Genomic DNA, 22,765 nt, shown 5'->3' on the forward strand with positions numbered 1-22,765 from the left:
GATGAAAGAATAAAACAAACGACCTGATTGGTTAACATCGTCTACCGGATGTTACACAATGTTGTCGTTCTGAACAAGCACATGTCGTCGTAGTAAGTCTTGTCATTTTAAGGTTTCTTAAGAAACAGACAACTTTATCATGTTTAAAGATGTTTGTGCTGTATTTATATCTTACCACGGACTTTCCTTGTATCCTACTCACTATATGGAAAAAATAGAAGTCTCATCTTTCTACATAAATATTTAAGATAGAAAATTAATCAGTTAATAGGTACGGAAAGTGATTTTTTTTAAATCAACTGATCTAAGAAAACTTAATCTCATTTTAAAGGCATTGTGAAGACATTTTCAAAACAGTTTCACTTTTATCAATACACATAATAACAACGAAGTAATAGCAAATTTTCAAAATGGAAATTTTTTACTATTCTGGAAAAACTGTTTCCTCTCTTTAAAAAATAATAAAATATATTTTTTTAATCATTTGGGTTATAGTTTTGTTAATATTGCTTCTTTTACATCTTGTAAGTCAATTTCAATCCTCCATGTTAAGTTTTTTGTTTAAATTCGAAGCATAAAGCATGAAAATGTCAACCACTCTCATGAAATTCTATCGTCCAAAGTCACATAACATGACGATAACTTTATATATTCCTTTTTTCAGAGCATCAGTTGGTATATTGAAAATGTAAAGTAAAACTTATAAACATTTGAATGTAAAGAAACAAAATATTAATATGAATATTACTCTTTATATACAAATGTATATATGTTTAATTGTGTGTGTGTATAAAAAAGAAGATGTGGTATGATTGCCAATGAGACAACTCTCCACAAGAGACCAAATGACACAGAAATTAATAACTATAGGTCACTGTATGGCCTTCAACAATGAGCAAAACCCATACCGCAAAGTCAGCTATAAAAGGCCCACGAAATGACAAATGTAAAACAATTCAAACAAGAAAACTAACAGCTTAATTTATGTACAAAAAATTAACGAAAAACAAATATTTAACACATCAACAAACGACAACCACTGAATTACAGGGTCCTGACATTGGACAGGCACATACATACAGAATATGGTGGGGTTAAACATGTTAGCGGGTGCCCAATTCTTCCCCTGACCTGTCACAGTACAACATAAGAACGAACTATAAAAATCAGATGTACCATGAGAGACAAGAATTGTTTTGAAACATGTCATCTGTCTTTGTATAGTCATGATAGTTTTAGAATGTTCCCTTTTCATTAACATTCTATTTAATGAAATATTCTTATTCTTATATAGCATGTACATAGTAAATGCTTATGAATAAAAATAAACAACAAGCTTTTAACAATTATTCTACAGGACTAAAATACCTGTTGCACTGAAAAACAATGAAAATAATATAACTATTTTTTATTCAAGAAATTTCAAACAAAATAATTATGTCAGATCACTGTAAATACTTTTACATGTATGTATAAAAGTAAAGTAAATTCATATCTGTATATCAGTTACAATATTTATACAGTGAAATCTGTAAACCAATCTCGTTCAGGACTGAAGTTCAAAATGCATTGAATGTGAATAGCATTCAAAGTGAACTGCCACTACTGCATGGATTCCTATGTATGTCTTTTTAGTTGAACATGTTGAAAATACATATGTTTTAAACCACATTATTCAGTATCCTTACTATCTCGTGTGCAATGGCAAGTGGTTGAACTATCTTTAAATCGCAATAAACTGGCTGTATAATGCAAAAAAAAACTATCGCCGCTGATTTCCAATCAAAACTAAACCAAAAATTGTCCATGCAAGGGAAATAACTCTGTATACACAAAAAGGAGGGTTATTTATAAAAATTAATTTTGATATGAACACAGCTATCTAGATTTATTTATTGGACCTAATTATTTAATTAATATATTAAACTTGATAAAAAAAATACATTTTATGGCTGTATAAAGTTCCCTTGTATTTTTTTGAAACGAATGTAACTTTCAAACCCTTGTTTGTACCTCAAATATTTCATCGTATTCCCGAAAATTATAATATACAAAATCATGTATATTCATATAATATCTATCAAAAGCAATCAGAACCTTCTGAGACTTAACAAGTTAATAGAAGGCCGTAATCGGAGGTCACCCAAAGATTTTATTTTTACACACATCTGGGAACAATTATTTAGGGTAATTTGGAGTTATCTCCCATTGGTTTGCCATACCTACAGTTAATAGCCTAGACAGCCAGTGTTTGTTTTAGCATCATAGACTGGAATTTTAAATCATTTTGTATATAAATTATAATATGGTATAGTGAAAAATTCACGGTCATGGCAAATATTATTGATTAACTCTCAATTTCATTTTATGAATGAATGCAGGATGGGTCTGAATACACCTTATCGTTGATCCCCTGATCCCGGCTGACCTGTTCGCTTGAACTTTTGACACATACAACAATCACTTTTTCATTGTGGCATCAGATATTTTGTTTTATGATGTCAAAATTTTACGGAAACCTGTGTAATATGAAGCATGTCAAGTTATGGTGGACAAATAGTCATAAGGTGTATGCTTATTGTTGAACGCCATCAATGACCCAAAGTTGGTTGAGAGTTGTCTCATTGGCAATTCATACTACTACTAGGCAATTTTTTACAACCTTGACTACCCACGAGGGTCTGGCACAATTGGTTTTTGCAAATCATACAACATCTTATATTTTTTTATTCCCTGGATGACCTGACATACATGTATGTCTTGTGACATAATGACCTAATTTTTCCTTGATATCTAAATTCTCTTATTGGAATATCAAGTATTACAATGTATATCTTTCTTCTATTCAAACAGATTAGGAGTGGTAAACCAGGGTTATGCTAATGTTAAATGGGAAATAAAAATGCTAGTGCAGCAATGGTCAATTTTCCTGTGTCCTGCTCTATACAGTGTTTGGATGAATACATCCTCTTCATGAAAACAAATACGAAAGTTTTATTTTGATTCAGTTCATATGTAACAATAAAAGCATAAGCTCTTGAGAACATCAATTTATGGTTGGTGTCACCTTACTATAGGCTGAGGTGTCCAAAAGGAATTTATTTGAATCATTCCATTTCTTTATTATTTTTTGTGATATTAAAAGATATATTGCATGCTTCATTCAGGTATTTTATGGGGTTTTTTTCCAGAATATGTCAACAGATACATGTATAGTAGAAGGGCAGTTTGATGATGCTGACGCTGAAAGGTAGGATTTGTCTCAAAATAAAGATATACTAAAAAAAAAAAATTGTGACTAATTCAATAGCAAATTATATTTAATTGTTTTAAGGTGGTACCTAACACTACAGGGAGATAACTCTGTAAAATCACCTAAACGTTTTAATGACGTTGTGTTTTTAAGGGAATATTAAGCTTCTCAATGATCAAAATTAGTGTTTGTCAAACTGCTATATAACCAGTGTAATTTTTCTGATAAAATGCTTGGTTCAAATTTTTTGAAACTTTTATATTTTTGTCAAAGGGTCAAAGTCAATACTTTGTCAAAATTTTATGAAAATTAAACGAGCCAAATTAATTTTAGTGAAAGTGTTGGGTACCACCTTAAAAGACCAAATTTTGACTTCATTTGTCTTTTCAGTCAGTTTATTTCATAGCAAAAAATTTGCACATCTCAAGATCAATGATAACTTAATTGAAAACTATTTTGAGTTAAGTTGCAGTCTCATTGACATAATTGATATCTACATTGAACCCCACATCTGTTTAAAAGTTCTAGGCTACTTTTTTTTTTGTATCTTGTGTGATAAATTGGAAACAAGGTTCATGATTTCTTGTGTATTTTCCTGGAAAGATTTTGGAAGAAGAAGCTTGTTGTAACATTCAGATTCATTGTTTTGTGTTTGTAAGCTGTAGTTGAAAATTTCTTCTCTTTATTGTTGTTGTGGCCTTGATTAAATAAGATCTATATGGAGGAAGATGTGGGGTATACATCTATATGGGTAAAAACCAACAATATGAAGAAGAAAAAAAACACCAGAAAAAATATTTGAATATTCTTTCTATAAAACAATGTAAAAAATAAGAACATATTTATTTTGTATAAAATTTAATATTGATCGGTTAATTTTTATTTTTTTATTTTTCAGCAACACAAGGTCATCTCTTACCAAATTAACAGAAACAGGTACAAACAATATGTCTGTAGAAAGAGATTTATATTTCAGAAAGTTGTTTGCTGGAACTAAATGGTTTCATGAGATACTTAAACTAATAAGATTTGAATTAAAAGTTACATAACCAACAGTGTCCAGGAATCCTGCAATGGTATTAAATTCTGACAAAGTTTCATGATAATATTGAGCCAGAGATTATAACACCATAACATTTTCACACATGGAACAGGTGGATATATAATATCAGTTTTTATAGCTCAAAGTTTTTACTTGTGAGACATTCATTTATGATACAATACAGTAAATTTTTAAGAAAAAATGTATTTTATGAACACAATTGTTTGCAATTTCTACTGAAATATTTTGATAGTGTGAATTTTTGTGAAATTAGTCACAACAACTAAAACCTAAGCATAATATATAAGTTAATATTTGGCTGTAAAATTATTTATGTTATAAATATCAAATGGGTTTATTCCATGTAAATGTATACATATTTATTCCCTTACAGCTTTTACATTAATGCTAGCAAGACAAATCTTTGTTTGGCTTGCTTGCTTTGCTTGTATCAATGTTTGCTCAAGCATGGTAATTAAGATAGGCGGGGCTTCAGCTTGTATACATCATACTTAAATGTTATTGGACGTTATGTTGGAGGTTAAGGACACTAAATTTTAAAACATCACATGACACATATTCTCACATGTTTCCTTACCTGTAAATATACAATACAGACAGGATTCTACTTCGTCGAAATTATCTTCCTATTACGCCAGTTCATTTTCACAATCGTAGAAACGGAAGACAATTTTTTTTCAGAGATCCAACTTTAAGACTGTCGTCAAGCACTTTTAGTAAAATAGCTATTCGAACACACCTACTCTGATTTTGTGATCCATTGGATAGGTATTTCACTTGACCCCTATATTTCATCTTTTAGTATTGTGATTTTTTTTATGTTATAAAGTCAACCTGTAGCTTTGCTATATAAAATGATAGAGTCTGAAGCGAGATGATGTATCAAATACTCTTGTTTTGTACATTTTCAAGACAAAATATTCATCTCAAACACACCCTAACATAAAAAAAGGTGCACTCGATTTTCTCTTTTCGATACAATTGTTTCCCATTTTTTGGAATATTTTCTCGAGATGCATAATCGAAGGACAGACATGGAAATAACTGACTGAACTAATAGATTGATATGTTATAAAAACAATATTAGGTCAATTAATGTTGAAAGCTAGTTTCTCAGCCTCATACAAGAAAAAAGTTTATATTTTTCTTTCATTGACAAATTATTGTATTTTTACAGGTGAGAAAATATGTGAGAATATTTGTCATGTGATGTTTTAAAATTAAGTGTCCTTAACCTCAGACATAACGTCCAATAAAATCTAAGTATGATGTATACAAGCTGAAGCCCCGCCTATCTTAATTACCATGCTTGAGCAAACACTGATACAAACAAAGCAAGCAAGCCAAACAAAGATTTGTCTTGCTAGCATTAATGTAAAAGTTGTAAAAGTGTTTTTTGTCAGAATTTGTTAATTAGCTAACTCCTTATACCTTTTTACTCCACTTTAGATATAGAAATTAAAGATGAAGATTGGGATGACTATGATGACGACGATGATGATGATAATGATTTATATGACTGGTATGGAGAAACAGGAGATTTCACTAAGAAATACAATGCAGCAGTATTAAATAGTCAACAGGTAACTGAAAACTTACAAATAACTGAAAAAGTAAGTTAGGGAATTTATGAATTAAGTATTTATTGAATTACATTAAATTTTAATGGATAATGCAATTTTGTAAAGTCTCTGTCTACAAGTAATATATTTTCAAGTCAAAAAGATGTAATTCACTTCATCTTGTGATCAACTATAGTAAGTATTCTTCATCTTTGCTTTAAATTACATGCTTTTGATAGACAAGAATTTTGTATGAGACCTAAGATATCTGTTATGATATTAAGAATGTCTTTCTGTCTCCGAAAAAAATGATTGATTTTCATACTTGTCATTTCAGCCAAATGCATCAAGAAATAAACAGGTTAAGACAAATGCTACAAAGAACTTCCAGCCAGTAGAAAAGACAATGAAAAAATATGTGGATAAGATAAATGTTGGTAAGAAAGTTGTATTTGGGATACTATTGCTTTTAAGCAATCTGAAGACTTATACCATTGACTCATTCCCATGCCCTTACGTCAACCGTTTTATTCTAGCTTCAAGGAACATCTCAGATTCTTGAGATTGTCTTGCTTTAAATGGTATAAAAAAAACAAAAAGGATTGAATTTAAGTAACTGTCCTATAATGTTCTTCTCATAATCTTCATGTTTTGATATTTCCCTTGACCTGTATGCGTGTTTTTAACAACACGAAAAATCAGAATTCAACAGTATTTATATTTAGTGTTTTTATAAATTTAGAAACACGTCAGAGGGAATTCAACAGTTTTGATAACATACGGGAGTTTTCTGAATTCCAATCGATAAATCTATTTCTGTCATATAAGAACTGAAGTGTAGTATTCTTATATGTCACCGTTATGAAACTGATATTTGATATTGTACTTCTATAAAGAAATGGAGGTTGTTTAATTAACATTTAATTCTACAAATCACAAGTCTAAGGTTTGTTTATGTAATTATGCGCATGCATATAGTTTTGTTGACTTGAAGGGGTATCAGATTGAATGGTTGCTCTGGATTCCCGACTCCATTGATTAATTTGAAACTCACAAGATCCTTTCTATGTCTGTTTGCGATTGAGGGTTATTGTTGTTGCATAATTTTAAATCATATGCATCATTTAAATTAAAATAAATGTAGTCCGCAACGTAAAGGTGTAACTAGAACACCCCTTCAGCCAAAATGGAGTCTTCCATATTATCGCTTCGAGTTGTCTCCCTTCCGTAAGTAACTTTCATCAAAAAAAGATACATCGAGAAAAATGAACTCGTTCTGTCGATAGACATCGTATTATATTAAAACTGATCGCAATTTAAACAGAGGAATGTGTACAGAAAGGAGTCATGCCCACTTACCCAAAGAAAATTAAATATTTAAAGAGTTAGGAATGGGGTTCCACCTAGAATTCACGAGTAAGAAAATGAAGTTGGCAGCGTCGTCGTCGTCCGAAGACACATTGGTTTTCGCACTATAACTTTAGTTTAAGTAAATAGAAATCCTTAAGATTTAAACACAAGGTTTATGACCACAAAAGGAAGGTCAGGATTGATTTTGGGAGTTTTGGTCCAAACAGTTTAGGAATTAGGGGTAAAAAAAGGGCCCAAATAAGCATCTTTCTTGTTTTTTGCACAATAACTTAAGTATAAGTAAATAGAAATCTATGAAATTTAAACACAAGGTTTATGAACACAAAAGGAAGGTTGGGATTGATTTTGGGAGTTTTGGTTTCAACAGTTTAGAAATTAGGGCCAAAAAGGGGCCCATATAAGCATTTTTCTTGGTTTTAGCACCATAACTTTAGTATAAGTAAATAGAAATCTATGAAATGTAAACACAAGGTTTATGACCATAAAAGGAAGGTTGGGATTGATTTTGGGAGTTTTGGTCCCAACAGTTTAGGAATTAGGGGCCCAAAGTGTCCAAAATTAAAGTTTTTGCTTTTGGGGCCAGTTTTCAAGTTGGTCCAAATCATGGTCCCAAAATTAATCTTTGTTTGATATAAACAAAAATTGAATCCTTGGGGTTCTTTGATATGCTGAATCTAAGCATGTATTTAGAATTTTAATATTTGGGCCCGGTTCTCAAATTGGTCCACATTGAGGTCTACAGGGTCCAAAGTGAACATTATTTTATGAATTCTTGGGGTTCTTTGATATGCTGAATCTAACCATGTGTTTAGATTTTGGATATTGGACCATAATAGGTAAATGTCCAATATAAAAAATTTAAGTTTTTAAGTTTAAGTTCTTAGACCACATTCATTCTGTGTCAGAAACCTTTGTTGTGTCAACTATTTAATCATTCCAATTCAGAGCTGTATCAAGCTTGAATGTTGTGTCCATACTTGCCCCAACTGTTCAGGGTTGGAACTCTGCTGTCGTATAAAGCTGCGCCTTGCGAAGCATCTGGTTAAAGTTAAATAACTATTCAGATTACGTAAATTACAGTTCACTAGTATTTTACATGTACAGTTGAATTATTTTTGAAAATAATACTAATACATGTATCAATGAAAACAATGGCAATCGTATCCCTCAGAGCAATGTGCTCTTTGATTATGTTTTTATACGACCGCAAAAATTTTAATTTTTTGGTCGTATATTGCTATCACGTTGGCGTCGTCGTCTGCGTCGTCGTCGTCCGAATACTTTTAGTTTTCGCACTCTAACTTTAGTAAAAGTCAATAGAAATCAATGAAATTTTAACACAAGGTTTATGACCACAAAAGGAAGGTTGGGATTGATTTTGGGAGTTTTGGTCCTAACATTTTAGGAATTAGGGGCCAAAAAGGGCCTAAATAAGCATTTTCTTGGTTTTCGCACTATAACTTTAGTTTAAGAGAATAGAAATCAGTGAAATTTTAAAACAAGGTTTATGACCACAAAAGGAAGGTTGGGTTTGATTTTGGGAGTTTTGGTCCCAACAGTTTAGGAAAAAGGGGCCCAAAAGGTCCAAAATTGAACTTTGTGTGATTTCATCAAAAATTGAATAATTGGGGTTCTTCGATATGCCGAATCTAACTATGTATGTAGATTCTTAATTTTTGGTCCCGTTTTCAAATTGGTCTACATTAAGGTCCAAAGGGTCCAAAATTAAACTTAGTTTGATTTTAACAAAAATTGAATCCTTGGGGTTCTTTGATATGCTGAATTTAAAAATGTACTTAGATTTTTAATTATTGGCCTAGTTTTCAAGTTGGTCCAAATGGGGGTCCAAAATTAAACTTTGTTTGATTTCATCAAAAATTGAATAAATGGGTTCTTTGATATGCCAAATCTAACTGTGTATGTAGATTCTTAATTTTTGGTCCAGTTTTCAAATTGGTCTACATTAAGGTCCAAAGGGTCCAAAATTAAACTAAGTTTGATTTTAACAAAAATTGAATTCTTGGGCTTATTTGATATGCTTTATCTAAATATGTACTTTGATTTTTGATTATGGGCCCAGTTTTCAAGTTTGTCCAAATCAGGATTCCATATCAAGTATTGTGCAATAGCAAGAAATTTTCAATTGCACAGTATTGCACAATAGCAAGAAATATCTAATTGCACAATATTGTGCAATAGCAATTAATTTTCAATTGGAGTTATCTTTCTTTGTATAGAATAGTAGTTGATAATATATGTTGGAAATTTGCCAGACATGACTATGATGTCATTTTCTATTTCTATTTGCCAATAACTTTATGTAAATAACTTTATTGGAAATTTGCCAATATAAAATGTTGCTGATGAAGCTTTTTTTCCTTATCTTATCTAAAATGTTTTTAGATAATGTATGTTGGACATTTGCCAGACATGACTATGATGTCATTTTCTATTTTTATTTGCCAATAACTTTATGTAAATAACTTCATTGGAAATTTGCCAATATAAAATGTTGCTGATGAAGTTTTATTTATTGTTTTATACAATAAACAATGTATATTCACTTTTACTACCAACCAATCTTTACCATTCAGTGATAACAAGCACTTTATTTTACATTTTAATATTTTATGATGTATTTAAAAGAGTAGTTATTGTTGCAAACTCCATTAGAAATTTGAATTGATATCAGTTTTGGAAAAAGGGAAACGGGGATGTGAAAAAAAAGGGGGGGTTTAAATTTTTCTCATTTCAGATTTCATAAATAAAAAGAAAATTTCTTCAAACATTTTTTTGAGAGGATTAATATTCAACAGCATAGTGAATTGCTCAAAGGCAAAAAAAACCTTTTAAGTTCATTAGACCACATTCATTCTGTGTCAGAAACTCATGCTGTGTCAACTATTTAATTTTAGATTTAAAAAGTTTGAAGAAGAAATCTTTAATTGATTTGTAAAATCTTGACATTTTTTTTGTGTAAAAAAAACCCATGTAATGTCAAAAATTTGATCACAATCCAAATTCAGAGCTGTATCAAGCTTGAATGTTTTGTCCATACTTGCCCCAACTGTTCAGGGTTCGACCTCTGCGGTCGTATAAAGCTGCGCCCTGCGGAGCATCTGGTTGTCTCCTGTGACAAATGGTTTGATGTAAAACTGTGACCATAAAAAATGTAAAAGATTAAAAGGTGGAATCACAGTTTTAAAAATCTACAGAACTACAGACATTTGTAATGTAACACTATAGATATGTTATTTTAGCAAGTCCTTTGATATTTGAAAATTTGATCTTATGTTTTCCATAAGCTGGCTTCCCTGCCTTCAATTAAAGAGGACAAAACAATCATATCTAATGCTATTTGTAATTTTATTTTATGTAGCTTTACCAGAATTTTATTTCCTTTATAAGTGCCTTCACTTGAATAAATCTTTCATGTTTGGAAATCCTGTTGATTTCAGATGACATACTAGTAGTATGCTTCTTTCTTTTACAGAGAAATATTCAGGACCACAACTGTCAAACAAAGCCATGTCAGCATTAGTAGAAAAGGGAAGGAAAATGGACAATGATAGGTAAAGAGAATGAAGGTCAATGTTTGATAAACATACCTTTAAATATTTTATTAGCCAAGTAAAGCATTAAATGACAAATTTACTTTGTTCAAAGTCTGTGTTATACATGAAATTTAATTTACTGGAAAAAAAGAAGGACTGTACAGTACAGTATTTTGTTGCTAACTGGAAAATCAGATGGATAGATATCTTTGATATAAAATTGGATTGAACATGTTTTGATTGGATGTAAATGGATCTGTGTAATGTCATTTCACAAATAAAGAAGAGTTTAAAAGTCTTTTTCGGTAGAGGGGAAGTAACTCTGTATGTGATGTGCTAAATTTTTCAAAAGTTACTTAGTTTGTTGTTTATTCATTAACGATTTTAAAATGCTAAAATAAGGACTATACAGCAGGTAATTCGATGAGGTTTGAATGAGGTTTGAATTGATTGTGTTAATTTTATTATTATAGATACAGGGGAAAAGACAAAGCTGACCGAGCTACTGCAGAGCAGGTTATGGACAAGAGAACACGGTTAATTCTCTTCAAATTTCTAAGTAAAGGTATTATATCAGAAATAAATGGTTGTATCAGTACAGGGAAAGAGGCCAATGTTTACCATGCTACAGGGGCAGATCAGGATATGGCTGTTAAGGTAAAACATTGTCTTTGGAAAATTGAAAATTACAGTTTATAGAATTGAAATTTTGTAGTTTGATGTCATTATCCCTGGTCTATTTTATACTATAGCAAAAATTAAAAAAAAATTTGGTTGTATATTGGTAGCACGCCGTCAGCATCGTCCGAAAAGACCGATTGATTCCGGATAATAACGCTTGAATAAGTATAAAGAAATCAAGAAAATTTTATCTCAATTTTTTATAACCTCTAAAGAAAGCTTGGGATTGATTTTAGGGGTTATGGTTCCAATGGTTTAGGAATAAGGGGCCCAAAGGGGCCAAAAACAGCATTTATCTAGTTTCAGGACAAAAAGTGGTGTATTAGTAATTCAATTGTTCTGAAATTGTACCACAATGTTTAATACCATAAGTAGAAGGTTGGGATTTATTTTAAGGGGTTATTGGGCAAAAAGTCTTGGAATTAAGGGCCAAACAGGGGTCAAAACAAGCATTTTTCTAGTTTCAAGACAATAACTTGTGTGTAACTGTATGGATCTCTCTGACATTTGTGATCATATAACACAGGGAAGGCATGGATTCAGTTTGGGGTTAATATTCCTGAATATGTACATAGGAATAAGGGGCCAAAAAGAAGAATTTTTCTAGTTTACAGACAATAACTTGTGTTTAAGTGCATGGATCTCTATAATTTTTACAAGAAGGTTCAATACCATTAAAGAAAGGTTTGGATTGATTTTGGGGGTTATTGTCCAAATAGTTTAGGAATTAGGGGCCAAAAAGAGAGCCCAAAATAATAATTTTTGTAGTTCACAAACAATAACTTATGTTTAAGTGTATGACTCTCTCTGAAATTAATCCACAAGTTTCCATACTATGAAGGGATGGTTAGTATTGACTTTAGGGGGTGATGGCCCAAAATGTTTCAGAATTAGGGGCAAAAAAGGGGGGAAACTAGGTAGTTCTGGTCAATGGACAATTAAGACAATTTAAAAGCATGGTAAGAGCAGTAATTCTAAAACATTTAACATACAATGTTGGGTATGTTTTTCAGATTTACCTCCCTTACACATCTTATATATCATGTTTTAAGAAATGTCAGGTTTTGGACTAATTTCAAAAAATGGTAGTTGTTTTCAATTTATTTTTTTCAAATTTCTCAAATTCCAAATTTTTGAAAAGTTAAAAGAAAAAATCTTTAATTGCACAATATTGTGCAATAGATTTGTAAGATCTTGACATTTGTTTTGTGTCAGAAATTCATATTATGTCAAAAATTTGATCACAATCCAAAATTCAGAGCTGTATCAAGCTTGAATGTTGTATCCATACTTTCTTAAACTGTTCAGGGTTTGACTTCTGCAGTCGTATAAAGCTGCGCCCTGCGGAGCACCTGGTTAAATGATGACATTATGTTGAATCACAGCTATCTTATTGCTCTAAAGCATTGATGTCACTGAAAAAAATCACCTTGTCTAATGAAGCAAAATTCCAATAGAGGGACAAATCCATAATAGCACTGATAAACTGTTATTATGTAGATTTTACCAAATTCTTGAATATCATACACAATGCTTACTACCACAAAACACAGATGAAGTTTGATTCATTGAGGTGTCACTTTAACCCTTCTAGAGTTTTGCCCTTTACAAATGGAAAACTTCATATAAAGAATGAACAATATTATTGTTATAGTATTTTTTTTTCCAATTCATCATCCTAAAATATCTTCAATTTAATTTCAGGTATATAAAACATCAATATTGGTATTCAAAGACAGAGACAAATATGTATCTGGGGAATTTAGGTAAATGATAATGACTGTAATTTTCTGCATTTAATAAATTAACCTGCTCTCCAGAAATAGGCAATATTTTTAAATGATTGGCTTCCAAAAGTGTTTTGTTTTTATGTACAAACACATCTTTTAAGTAATATCAAATCTTATATCATATTATACTCCGGCATACTGGATTGAGTTGAGTTGTTTGGACATGGGCATGTGTCAGGGTATAGATCATTTCACTACAGTTGCAATCTTATTGTATGAACTACATATTTTTCTACTGATTTTACATTAAGGATACAGTTTTTGTTGGACAAATGTTTGAAGGTTTGAAAAATTGAATATTAAGAATGTTTAAATGTGCAATTTCTCATTGGCAGAACAGTTGCCAATTTCAATTAACTTTTTTATCAAAATCTATTTCAGGTTTAGACACGGCTACTGTAAACACAATCCCAGGAAGATGGTACAAACTTGGGCTGAGAAAGAAATGAGAAATCTGATCAGGTTAGATAATAGAGAGAAAGTTCTTCTGTAGAAAGAAACAATTAATTTGATTAAAGAATGGATATAAGTTGTGGGGACGATTTCTAAATATCTGACTCTAAATAACTACAGCTTTACAGGTTGACGTTTACCTGTTACGATATAAACTAAAGCAAAGGTGATGTCGCCAATGTGGTATGGACCTTAGATAAAAAGGTAATTCAAGACCTTGCTGTTCTCTATGTTTTCTCAACATAAGTATCATTTCATTCAGCATTGTTTTTAGTTTTAAAAAATGTCATGATAGAATATTGCAGTTGCAATCATTGATTGTTTTAAATTGTTTAAACCTGTAAGATTTTTAAAAGTAATTTTTTATGTAGTGTATTCATTGACATTTATTTTCAGAATACATCAAGCTGGTATTTTATGTCCAGAACCAATCCTACTAAAAAGCCATGTTTTAGTTATGAGATTTATAGGTACAGATGGCTGGTAAGTATTAATATTAACATGAGATTTATAGGTACAGATGGCTGGTAAGTATTAATATTAACCTTATTGTTTGATACTTTGTATGTCCCTTCCAGTTAGTGGTCTGGACAAAGAGTGCTTGTTTTGTTCCATAATTCTACTTAAACTTTTTCTATCCATCGTACCTGTAGAAATTAAGCTGATTTCTTTTTCAAAGTGTACAATGGCAAGTTATAGATTGGGTTCCTTATTTGTTTTGGAGAGCATATAAATTCTTAAAAGTTCTAACATTTTAATAAATCTCACAATCTATTTTAATCTGTTCTGGTTTGTGAATAGATCTGTTGATTGTGTAACACATGAAACATGAAAACAAATTTGATTACTGTAAATTCAGAAATTATTGCGTGCATTTATTATTGTGATTTTCTCATTTTAGACTTAAATGTGATTTTGAGAAAAAATCTTGTTTAATTCATATAAAATATTTCAAAATGTGTGTTTAAATTATTGTGTTAACAACTTTGTCACATTTTTATACGATTGTAAAAAATGTTTGCGTTCGTAAATGGTATGATGTCGTCTGCGTTGTCATCCTCGTCAACTTGTGTATAAGCATTTAAATTGCTCTGAAATTGTACCACAATGTTTAATACCACAGGTAGAAGGTTTGGATTGATTATGGGGGTTATGGTCCCAAGTGTGTAGGAATTTTGGGGCCAAAAAGGGGCAAAAATAAGCATTTTTCTCTGACATTATGCCACAAGTTTCCATACTCCAAATGGATGGTTATTGGGGTGGGGGTTATTGTTCAAATCAGTTAGCAATTAGGGACAAAAAAGTGGGAAAACAAGAGTTTTACTGGTTAAATAACAATTTAGAAAATTTAAAAGCCGTGAAGGGGAGGTAATCCAATATAAATATAAAGAACACTGTTATATCTACCCGGTATGTTTGATTACTTTATTACTTTCCTTACACTGCTTGAAAATTATGTATTTAGAAATGATGATTGTCTTGAGATGAGTGCCGTAGCTGTAAATTTATTTTTAGATGAAACTGTTTATTAATTTTAATTTTAACCATGACTGTATGTCATTTTATATTTTAATATTTTATAATGTATCTAAATGAGTAGTTATTGTTGCCAACTCCACTAGAAATTTGAATTAAGATTATTTTTTTAATAAGGAAAAGGGGTAGGTGAAAAAAAGGTGGGTGCGGGGTAGGGGTGTAAAAGTTTTCTCATTTGAGATTTCAGAAATTAAATTTTTTTTTTTTACAAATATTTGAGGGGATTAATATTCAACAGCATAGTGTATTGCTCAATAGCAAAAAAAAATTTAAGTTCATTAAACCACATCCATTCTGTGTCAGAAACCTATGATGTGCTAACTACTTTAAAGGGTTTCCCTTGGGTCAATTATTTTTTTCGCCACCTCTTTCGCCACTTTATTATTAATTTTTTCGCCAAGTGACACAAATGTTTTTTTCTCAACCCCTTTCTCTAAATAAGATGAGTTTGCCACATTTTCTTTCGCCAAATTCTTTCTCCAATGACGAACTTTAAGCGCCATTATTATTATTTTTCGCAAATTGCGAAAATGGCGATCGCCAGCCGAAAACCTGCACTTAATCACATTCCAAATTCAGCACTGCATCAAGCTTAAATGTTGTGTCCATACTTGCCCCAACTGTTCAGTGTTCAACCACTGCAGTCGTATAAAGCTGCGCCCTGCAGAGCATCTGGTTTATATGCAAGCAGGGGCATCATCTGTGTACCATGGACACATTCCCAATTTATTTTAACTCTATAAAAATATTAGAACTATGGATTAACAAGATTTGTATGATGGAAAATTATATACATTATTTTGTATTTACAGGCCAGCACCTCTATTAAAAGACAGTGACATCTCAGAATCTAAGGCTAGAGAGTTATATTTAGAGTGTATACATATGGTTAGAACTCTATATCACCAATGTAAACTTATCCATGCTGATCTTAGTGAATTCAATATGTTGTAAGTGTACTTAAAATATATAAAGGTATAAGGCAATGTTTTCTGAAGTTTATTTATATAAAGATATTTTAACTTCCCATATTCACCACATAATTCGTTTATTTCCACTTACATCTGACTTATATTCGAGTATTTGGAGCTTTTTATGTAGGTTTCAGAAATTATACTATATGAAAAAAAAATTTGATAAAGGAATAATCTTCAAAACATTTGTTAATTGTTCTAAAAATGAAAGCAAACTCAAGAGGAAATCAAGTTGTTTGTGTACCATGGGGGACACATTTTCTCTGCAACCATCCTCATTATCCTGGTTTATGATAAATACAAATGTTTGTAATTGGATGAATAAGCTTGAGAGATCATTCCTATATGATTTTTCTCACAAATATTTACTTTAAAACTGTGCATAATAGCCAAAAGTTGTTTGAAAACACCTGCATATTTCTTTATATGTGCGAATAACCTTGGAAATGGGGTAAAGAGGAATATCAACCATTTTCGAAAATTACAAACAGCCTTTACCATCTATTTAGGAAAGTACTGGGAAAGGCACACAAATTTGACAGAAAAAATAGCAAAATAGCGAAAATGTGTCCATGGTGAATATGGGCCACCCGCTCCAGTAAATATTTTTCCTGTGATGATATTGGGGTCAATAGACCAAAGGTCAAGGTCATGTAGAAATTCATAGATTGAAATTTGAGCCCAATTTTGTTTCTTGTTGTGTGTTTAGCCATTTGTCAAACTTTTCTCAAACTTTTTTCATTTTGTTAAGGGTGAATCTCATATCTTTTTGGATCAATAGGCAATAAGTCAAACCTCAAAGTCACAGCATCTATTGATTTTAATACTTAAAATGTTGGTTTCTGAGTGAAATTTTGTCTTTATTATTCTCTTGCAGATATCATAATGGTAATATTTATGTGATTGATGTTTCTCAGTCAGTAGAACACGATCATGTCCATGCTTTAGAGTTCCTCAGGAAGGATTGTACTAATATTACAGGTAGGTATAGCATAAACATGTTAAATGATAGAGTAGATAGGATTTATCATCCAGGACAAGATATTATTCAAATAATGCTTCAAGTGATATAAATTTAGATATGTTCAAGTTATTAAATTATGTTTTACGGAGGTTGCTGAATACATTTGAAAATGTATGCAATTATGACATAGATGTCTAATCCTGTTATTTTATTGAAAAAAAGACTGAAAGATCCAAATATTTACTTCAAATAAGATTTGATAAATGCTGTATACATGTATGTGAATTTTTATCTCATAAGGACACAAGACACAAATTAAAGATTTTTTAGAAATATTTTTTTTGTTTAATTGTTGTGTGAAATTACTTTGCCCTTTTAAATTATAAAAAATGTTTTTTTTTCTTTTAGATTTTTTTAGAAAGAAGGGTGTATGTACATTGACTGTAAAAGAATTATTTGATTTTGTAACGGATATTACAATTAATGAAGATAACATTGACCATTATTTGGAAGAAGCTATGACCTTGACCTCTACTAGATCTCATGATGAAGTCACAGATCAACAAAAAATAGATGAACAGGTGAATTATGTGTACAAGCATAAGTCATTCATATGGAAACATTTAATTTCATTTTTTTTTCCTTGAAATATTTAATTATATTAAAATTCAAAGTAAACCTTTAAACTTTCACAGAATAAAGAAGAGACACATGAACTGTCCCAGAAAACTTTTTATTGAAAAAAATTAAGATGTGATATGAATGCCAATGGACAACTCTCCATTAGAGACCAAACCACCTATGTATTGATTACATTGCAGCTGTCAAAGAAGTGCTGAATTAATATTATATCATCCGAAAGGTCAGATATTTTATTATGCTTATATATTTGAAGTAGTGACTGTTAAAAAAGCTAACTTTCCTTTCTTTTTAACTATTACAGGTTTTCAAGAATTCTTACATTCCTCGCACACTGGATGAGGTCATTGATTATGAAAGAGACATTATAAAGGCACAGAGAGGAGACTCTAATAATGTAAATATTACTTGTTTAAGTTACAGGAAAAAAATTAACATCTAACCAAAAATTTCATGGAATCAACATTTAGTTTTAGTGTCAGGAAATTTAAATGTTGACTTGAATTCTGAAAGATTTTTTTTATTCTTATTATATTCTGCTCAGTATTACAGCATATTTATTAAGATATAAAGGATAGCTCAGCCAATGCCTCTTAAATTTTGTGTTGTTAGAGATCTCACTTAGTGAATACTGATGGTATGCAGAGTGTCAAATGAAATGAATAAGTATTGACAACAATAGTTAAATAAACATCTACTTTTATTAGTCAACAAGTTTCTATAAATAGATTGGTGTATTCAGGACAGGAAGACACAGATCTGACATGTCAACCAATAAAAGTTGCCAAGTTAGCATTTAAGCATTTTAACTTTATTTTGCACATAAAATAATAATGTTTTTGCATTGAATATGAATAGAAATACACACAAATGAATTTTATTCTTTCAGCTGTTGTATCAAACTGTAACAGGATTAAAGACAGATTTGACTGGGCCACAACAGGTATAATATTCCATTTTCCATTTATAAATTTGGCAAATGTTAATTGTTGTTCAAATGGAATATTCAGATATCCATAAAGTTAATTTATAAGTATATGTCAGTCATATGGTAATTTTATGTTATTTAGGTAGAACAAAGTATAAGTTATTACTTTTGACAGAAAGTTGTTTAAATGATTTTTAATTCATAGTCAAACAAAATGTCCATACTATTTTTACATTAATGAATAGGATGTTTTAAAAATTATGCAGAAATGTTATACCTTATTCAACATACTATTTGCATAAAAATGAAGCATGCATTTTAAAACTGTTATATTAAGATTGCAAACATTTTTTTTTTCTGTAGACACCAAAATTGTTAGAAAATACAGATGACTGTAACAGGTTACAAGAAGACATAGAAAGTAACAAGGACAGTGCTTCTGATAGTGATACCGAGTCATCAGAGAGTGAGAATGAGGGTGAATCTAGTAATAAAACTAAATCTTACAGACCTCGAGAGGAATCACCTGATAGTAAAAGGGTATGTTATATTATTGTATAGAGTGTTTGATTGAAAATTGCAAAAGAAAAATTATGCCCTACTTAGGGCAACAAGCTTTTAGATCTGTGTGTCCATTTGTTTGTCCATTCTTTTGTCCATTTGTTTGTTAATTAGTTTGTCTGTCCTGAATCCGGTTAAAGTTTTGACCCCAATTTCACTGTCCACTGAATATAGAAAATGATTGTGCATGTGGGGCATCCCTGTACTATGGACACATTTTTGTTGATTGATGTTTCAAAATTAAGCAACTGTTCAATTAATGGAGGGATGATATTTTGATGATGGTAAATATGAATTTTCAAAAGAGTTTTTTTTTTTAATTTACAGGAAAGGAAAAAGATAATCAAAGAAGAACAAAGAGAAAAAAGGAAAAACAAAATACCTAAACATGTGAAGAAAAGAAAAGAAAAAAGTGGCAGCAAAAATACAAAAAAAGGAAAAACTTGATGCGTCAAATAATAAATTATTTTGTCATATTCCTGAAGATGGACTTATAATGTGCTTGTGTTGGCCAAAAATCTCATGAAAATTAGGAAGATTATTGATATTAAAATTTGGAATGAATTGGTTATGAATTAAGATTATCATGTCAGTTTTCAAGAAATGTTAAATTATGTCAGAAAAAAATATAAGGGATAGTAATGAAAGAATGTTTTGGCCATGTGCATCACTTGGCATCTGATGTGTAAGAATCTGTTTCAACTTCATACTTTATTTGGCTTCTTTTTTTCTTTTTTTTTACTTTTTTGGATTCGAGCGTCACTGATGAGTCTTTTGTAGACGAAACGCGCGTCTGGTAGCTATGATGAGTTTATTTTCTCTAATGATTAAAAAATAAATTTTCTTTTTTTGTTAAACGAAAATCCCCTTCGAGTGCCTTTCAAATTCCATGAAGTTGTCAATTTCATTAACATCTGTTAGCATATTTTCATTCATCCTGTTAGCTAAAGAGGTTATGACCCTTAAAATCATCCAATGATCTTTTGAGATCACCGGCAACCATGTTTATCAAATGTTTTTATACAATGGGTTTCGGAAAGGGATAAATTTCCATAGAACTAGAGAAAAATATTTCTTTTCTCACTGGGACCTTTAGAACATTAAGCATATGAATCACTTAGCTAATTAGAGCTATTATATAATTTCATGTTGACCAACAGTTTGGTTGACTTGCTTGATATTTTGTTAGGATGTTTGCTCATTTATTGTTATTAAGATTTACATCTGAAGACAATGGATGGAAGAGATATAGTCAACTTTTGATAACTGCTTCAACATAAATGATATATTTAAAGCAGACATATAGATTAAAAAGGAAATTGCAAATAAAATAAGAAATTATGAAAATAGAAATAAAAGATGGGGTATAAGTGTAAATGAGACAACTCTCCATCCAAGTCATAATTTGTAAAAGTAAATGTATATCAATCACAACTAATTATAAATATGATTCCCCTCCCCACTTTTCCTGCCATTATACAACTTTACAACTGGTAATTGTATGCTATATATATATAATTACATAGCTGAGAGGGTGATAGAGCAAATTTGCTATTTGATTTATAATACTTATTAAATGTTCTGTTATTGTCTTTTAAGATATTGATTAAAGATTAAAACCCTTGTCTTTAATATTATCTGTTAGTGATAACTTTGCACAAGAGTTTAATATAAAAAAAATTATTAACCTCAGATTTATGTGTTATAGAACAACATTCTCTAACTACTGTTAAATAATGTAAAACTGGAACTTTTAAATTGAAGTATAACAATGATGAATTTATTATAAAACAAAAAGGGCTAAACTAGCTATATTTTGATACAGATTGCTTGTATTGTTTTTTTTTTTTAAATTCCATTTGCTATATGGCTAGATCTCATTTGTATGGGTGAATGACTAATTTAGGTCAAATTTAGATTTTCAAATTTTGTCAGCTTCTCAGTATTTTATGTCCCCGTAGTGGCTGAGGGGGCTTTGTCCATACATAAGTCCCAAAACTTATAACAAGAAAATGATGTGGTATAAATGCCAATGAGACAACTCTCCACAAGAGACGAATTGACACAGAAATTAGTAACATTATGTTACCATACAGCATTCAAACATGAGCAAAACCCATACGGCATAGTCAAGTATGATCAATTTATGAACAAAGTAATGAATGAAAGACAAATATGTTACACAGCAACAAACAACAAGCCCTGATTTACAGGTTCCACACTTTGAACAGGCACATACAGAATGTGTGGGGTTGAACTTGTTGGAAGGCTCCAAACCTCCCTTAATCTGGGACAGTGGTGTAACAGTACAACATTAGAACAAACTATAAAAATATGTTGAAAATGGCTCAACTTATCAGATACATATAAATAGAAATCCATCTGAAATGAGTCAATTACTTTAATCTTTTAATGATAGCATTAAGTACAAAATGTATTTGCATTTGCATCAATTTCTCATGTACCATAACTGTATCAAACTGTACTTGAAATTTGGTATTTGGTGCTTCTCTGCTAAATAGGCAGAGTTGTGAATAAGAGCAAAGGCTGGTTAGCTCTTGGAGTCAAAATTACAGGCCATGGAAGGGTTACATGTTTGGTTCATTCAACCACTAAAGGGTAATAAACATGTTCATTAGATGTTGACCTCAGTTACATGATTCAATGATCCTTGTTAATGTTTTTATGCATATGATTAATCAGGTGAATCAGTTTAGGTAATAAAATTCTTAAACATGTACTCTAAAATCAAATAAAATTATTTCTGGAAAAAATTATAATGGGAAAACTTCATGCCAAATGAGATAAAAACACAAGATTTATGACCATAAAAGGGTGGTTGGGATTGATTTTGGAAGTTTTGGTCCCAACAGTTTAGAAATTAGGGGCCAAAAAGGGCCCAACTAAGCATTTTCTAGGTTTTCGCACTACAACTTTAGTTTAAGTAAATAGAAATCAATGATATTTTGACACAAAGTTTATGACCCCAAAAGGAAGGTTAGGATTATTTTTGGGTGTTTTGGTTCCAACTGTTTAGGAATTGGGGGCCAAAAAGGGCCCAAATAAGCATTATTCTTGGTTTTGGAACAATAACTTTAGTATAAGTAAATAGAAATCATTGAAATTTAAACTCAAGGTTTATCAACACAAAAGGAAGGTTGGGATTGATTTTGGGAGTTGAGATCCCAACAGTTTAGGAATTAGGGTCCAAATAAGCATTTTTCTTGTTTTTCACACCATAACTTTAGTATAAGTAGATAGAAATCTGTGAAATTTAAACACAAGGTTTATGACCATAAAAGGAAGGTTTAGATTGATTTTGGGAGTTTTGGTCCAAAGGGTCCAAAATTATACTTTCTTTGATTTCATCAAAAATTGAATAATTGGGGTTCTTTTGATATGCCGAATCTAACTGTGTATGTAGATTCTTAATTTT

The 22,765-nt window shown here is 30.8% G+C and overlaps 1 protein-coding gene across 1 annotated transcript; it reads left to right on the forward strand.

The window, feature by feature from the left end:
• The first annotated feature begins 23 nt into the window (after positions 1–23).
• On the forward strand, positions 24–20,956 carry LOC139492880 (serine/threonine-protein kinase RIO1-like). The gene is made up of 17 exons (XM_071281034.1): positions 24–92; positions 3,192–3,250; positions 4,152–4,189; positions 5,766–5,899; positions 6,216–6,315; positions 10,743–10,821; positions 11,277–11,460; positions 13,189–13,250; positions 13,656–13,736; positions 14,124–14,210; positions 16,076–16,213; positions 17,115–17,218; positions 17,610–17,782; positions 18,145–18,237; positions 18,730–18,783; positions 19,132–19,308; positions 19,657–20,956. Exons 2-17 carry the CDS (start codon positions 3,195–3,197, stop codon positions 19,774–19,776), a joined length of 1,680 nt encoding a protein of 559 aa, XP_071137135.1. The 5' UTR covers positions 24–92; positions 3,192–3,194; the 3' UTR covers positions 19,777–20,956.
• Positions 20,957–22,765: the final 1,809 nt, after the last annotated feature.

This window comes from Mytilus edulis, chromosome 1 (assembly GCF_963676685.1).
Source record: "Mytilus edulis chromosome 1, xbMytEdul2.2, whole genome shotgun sequence".
NCBI classification, from domain to species: Eukaryota; Metazoa; Mollusca; class Bivalvia; order Mytilida; family Mytilidae; genus Mytilus; species Mytilus edulis.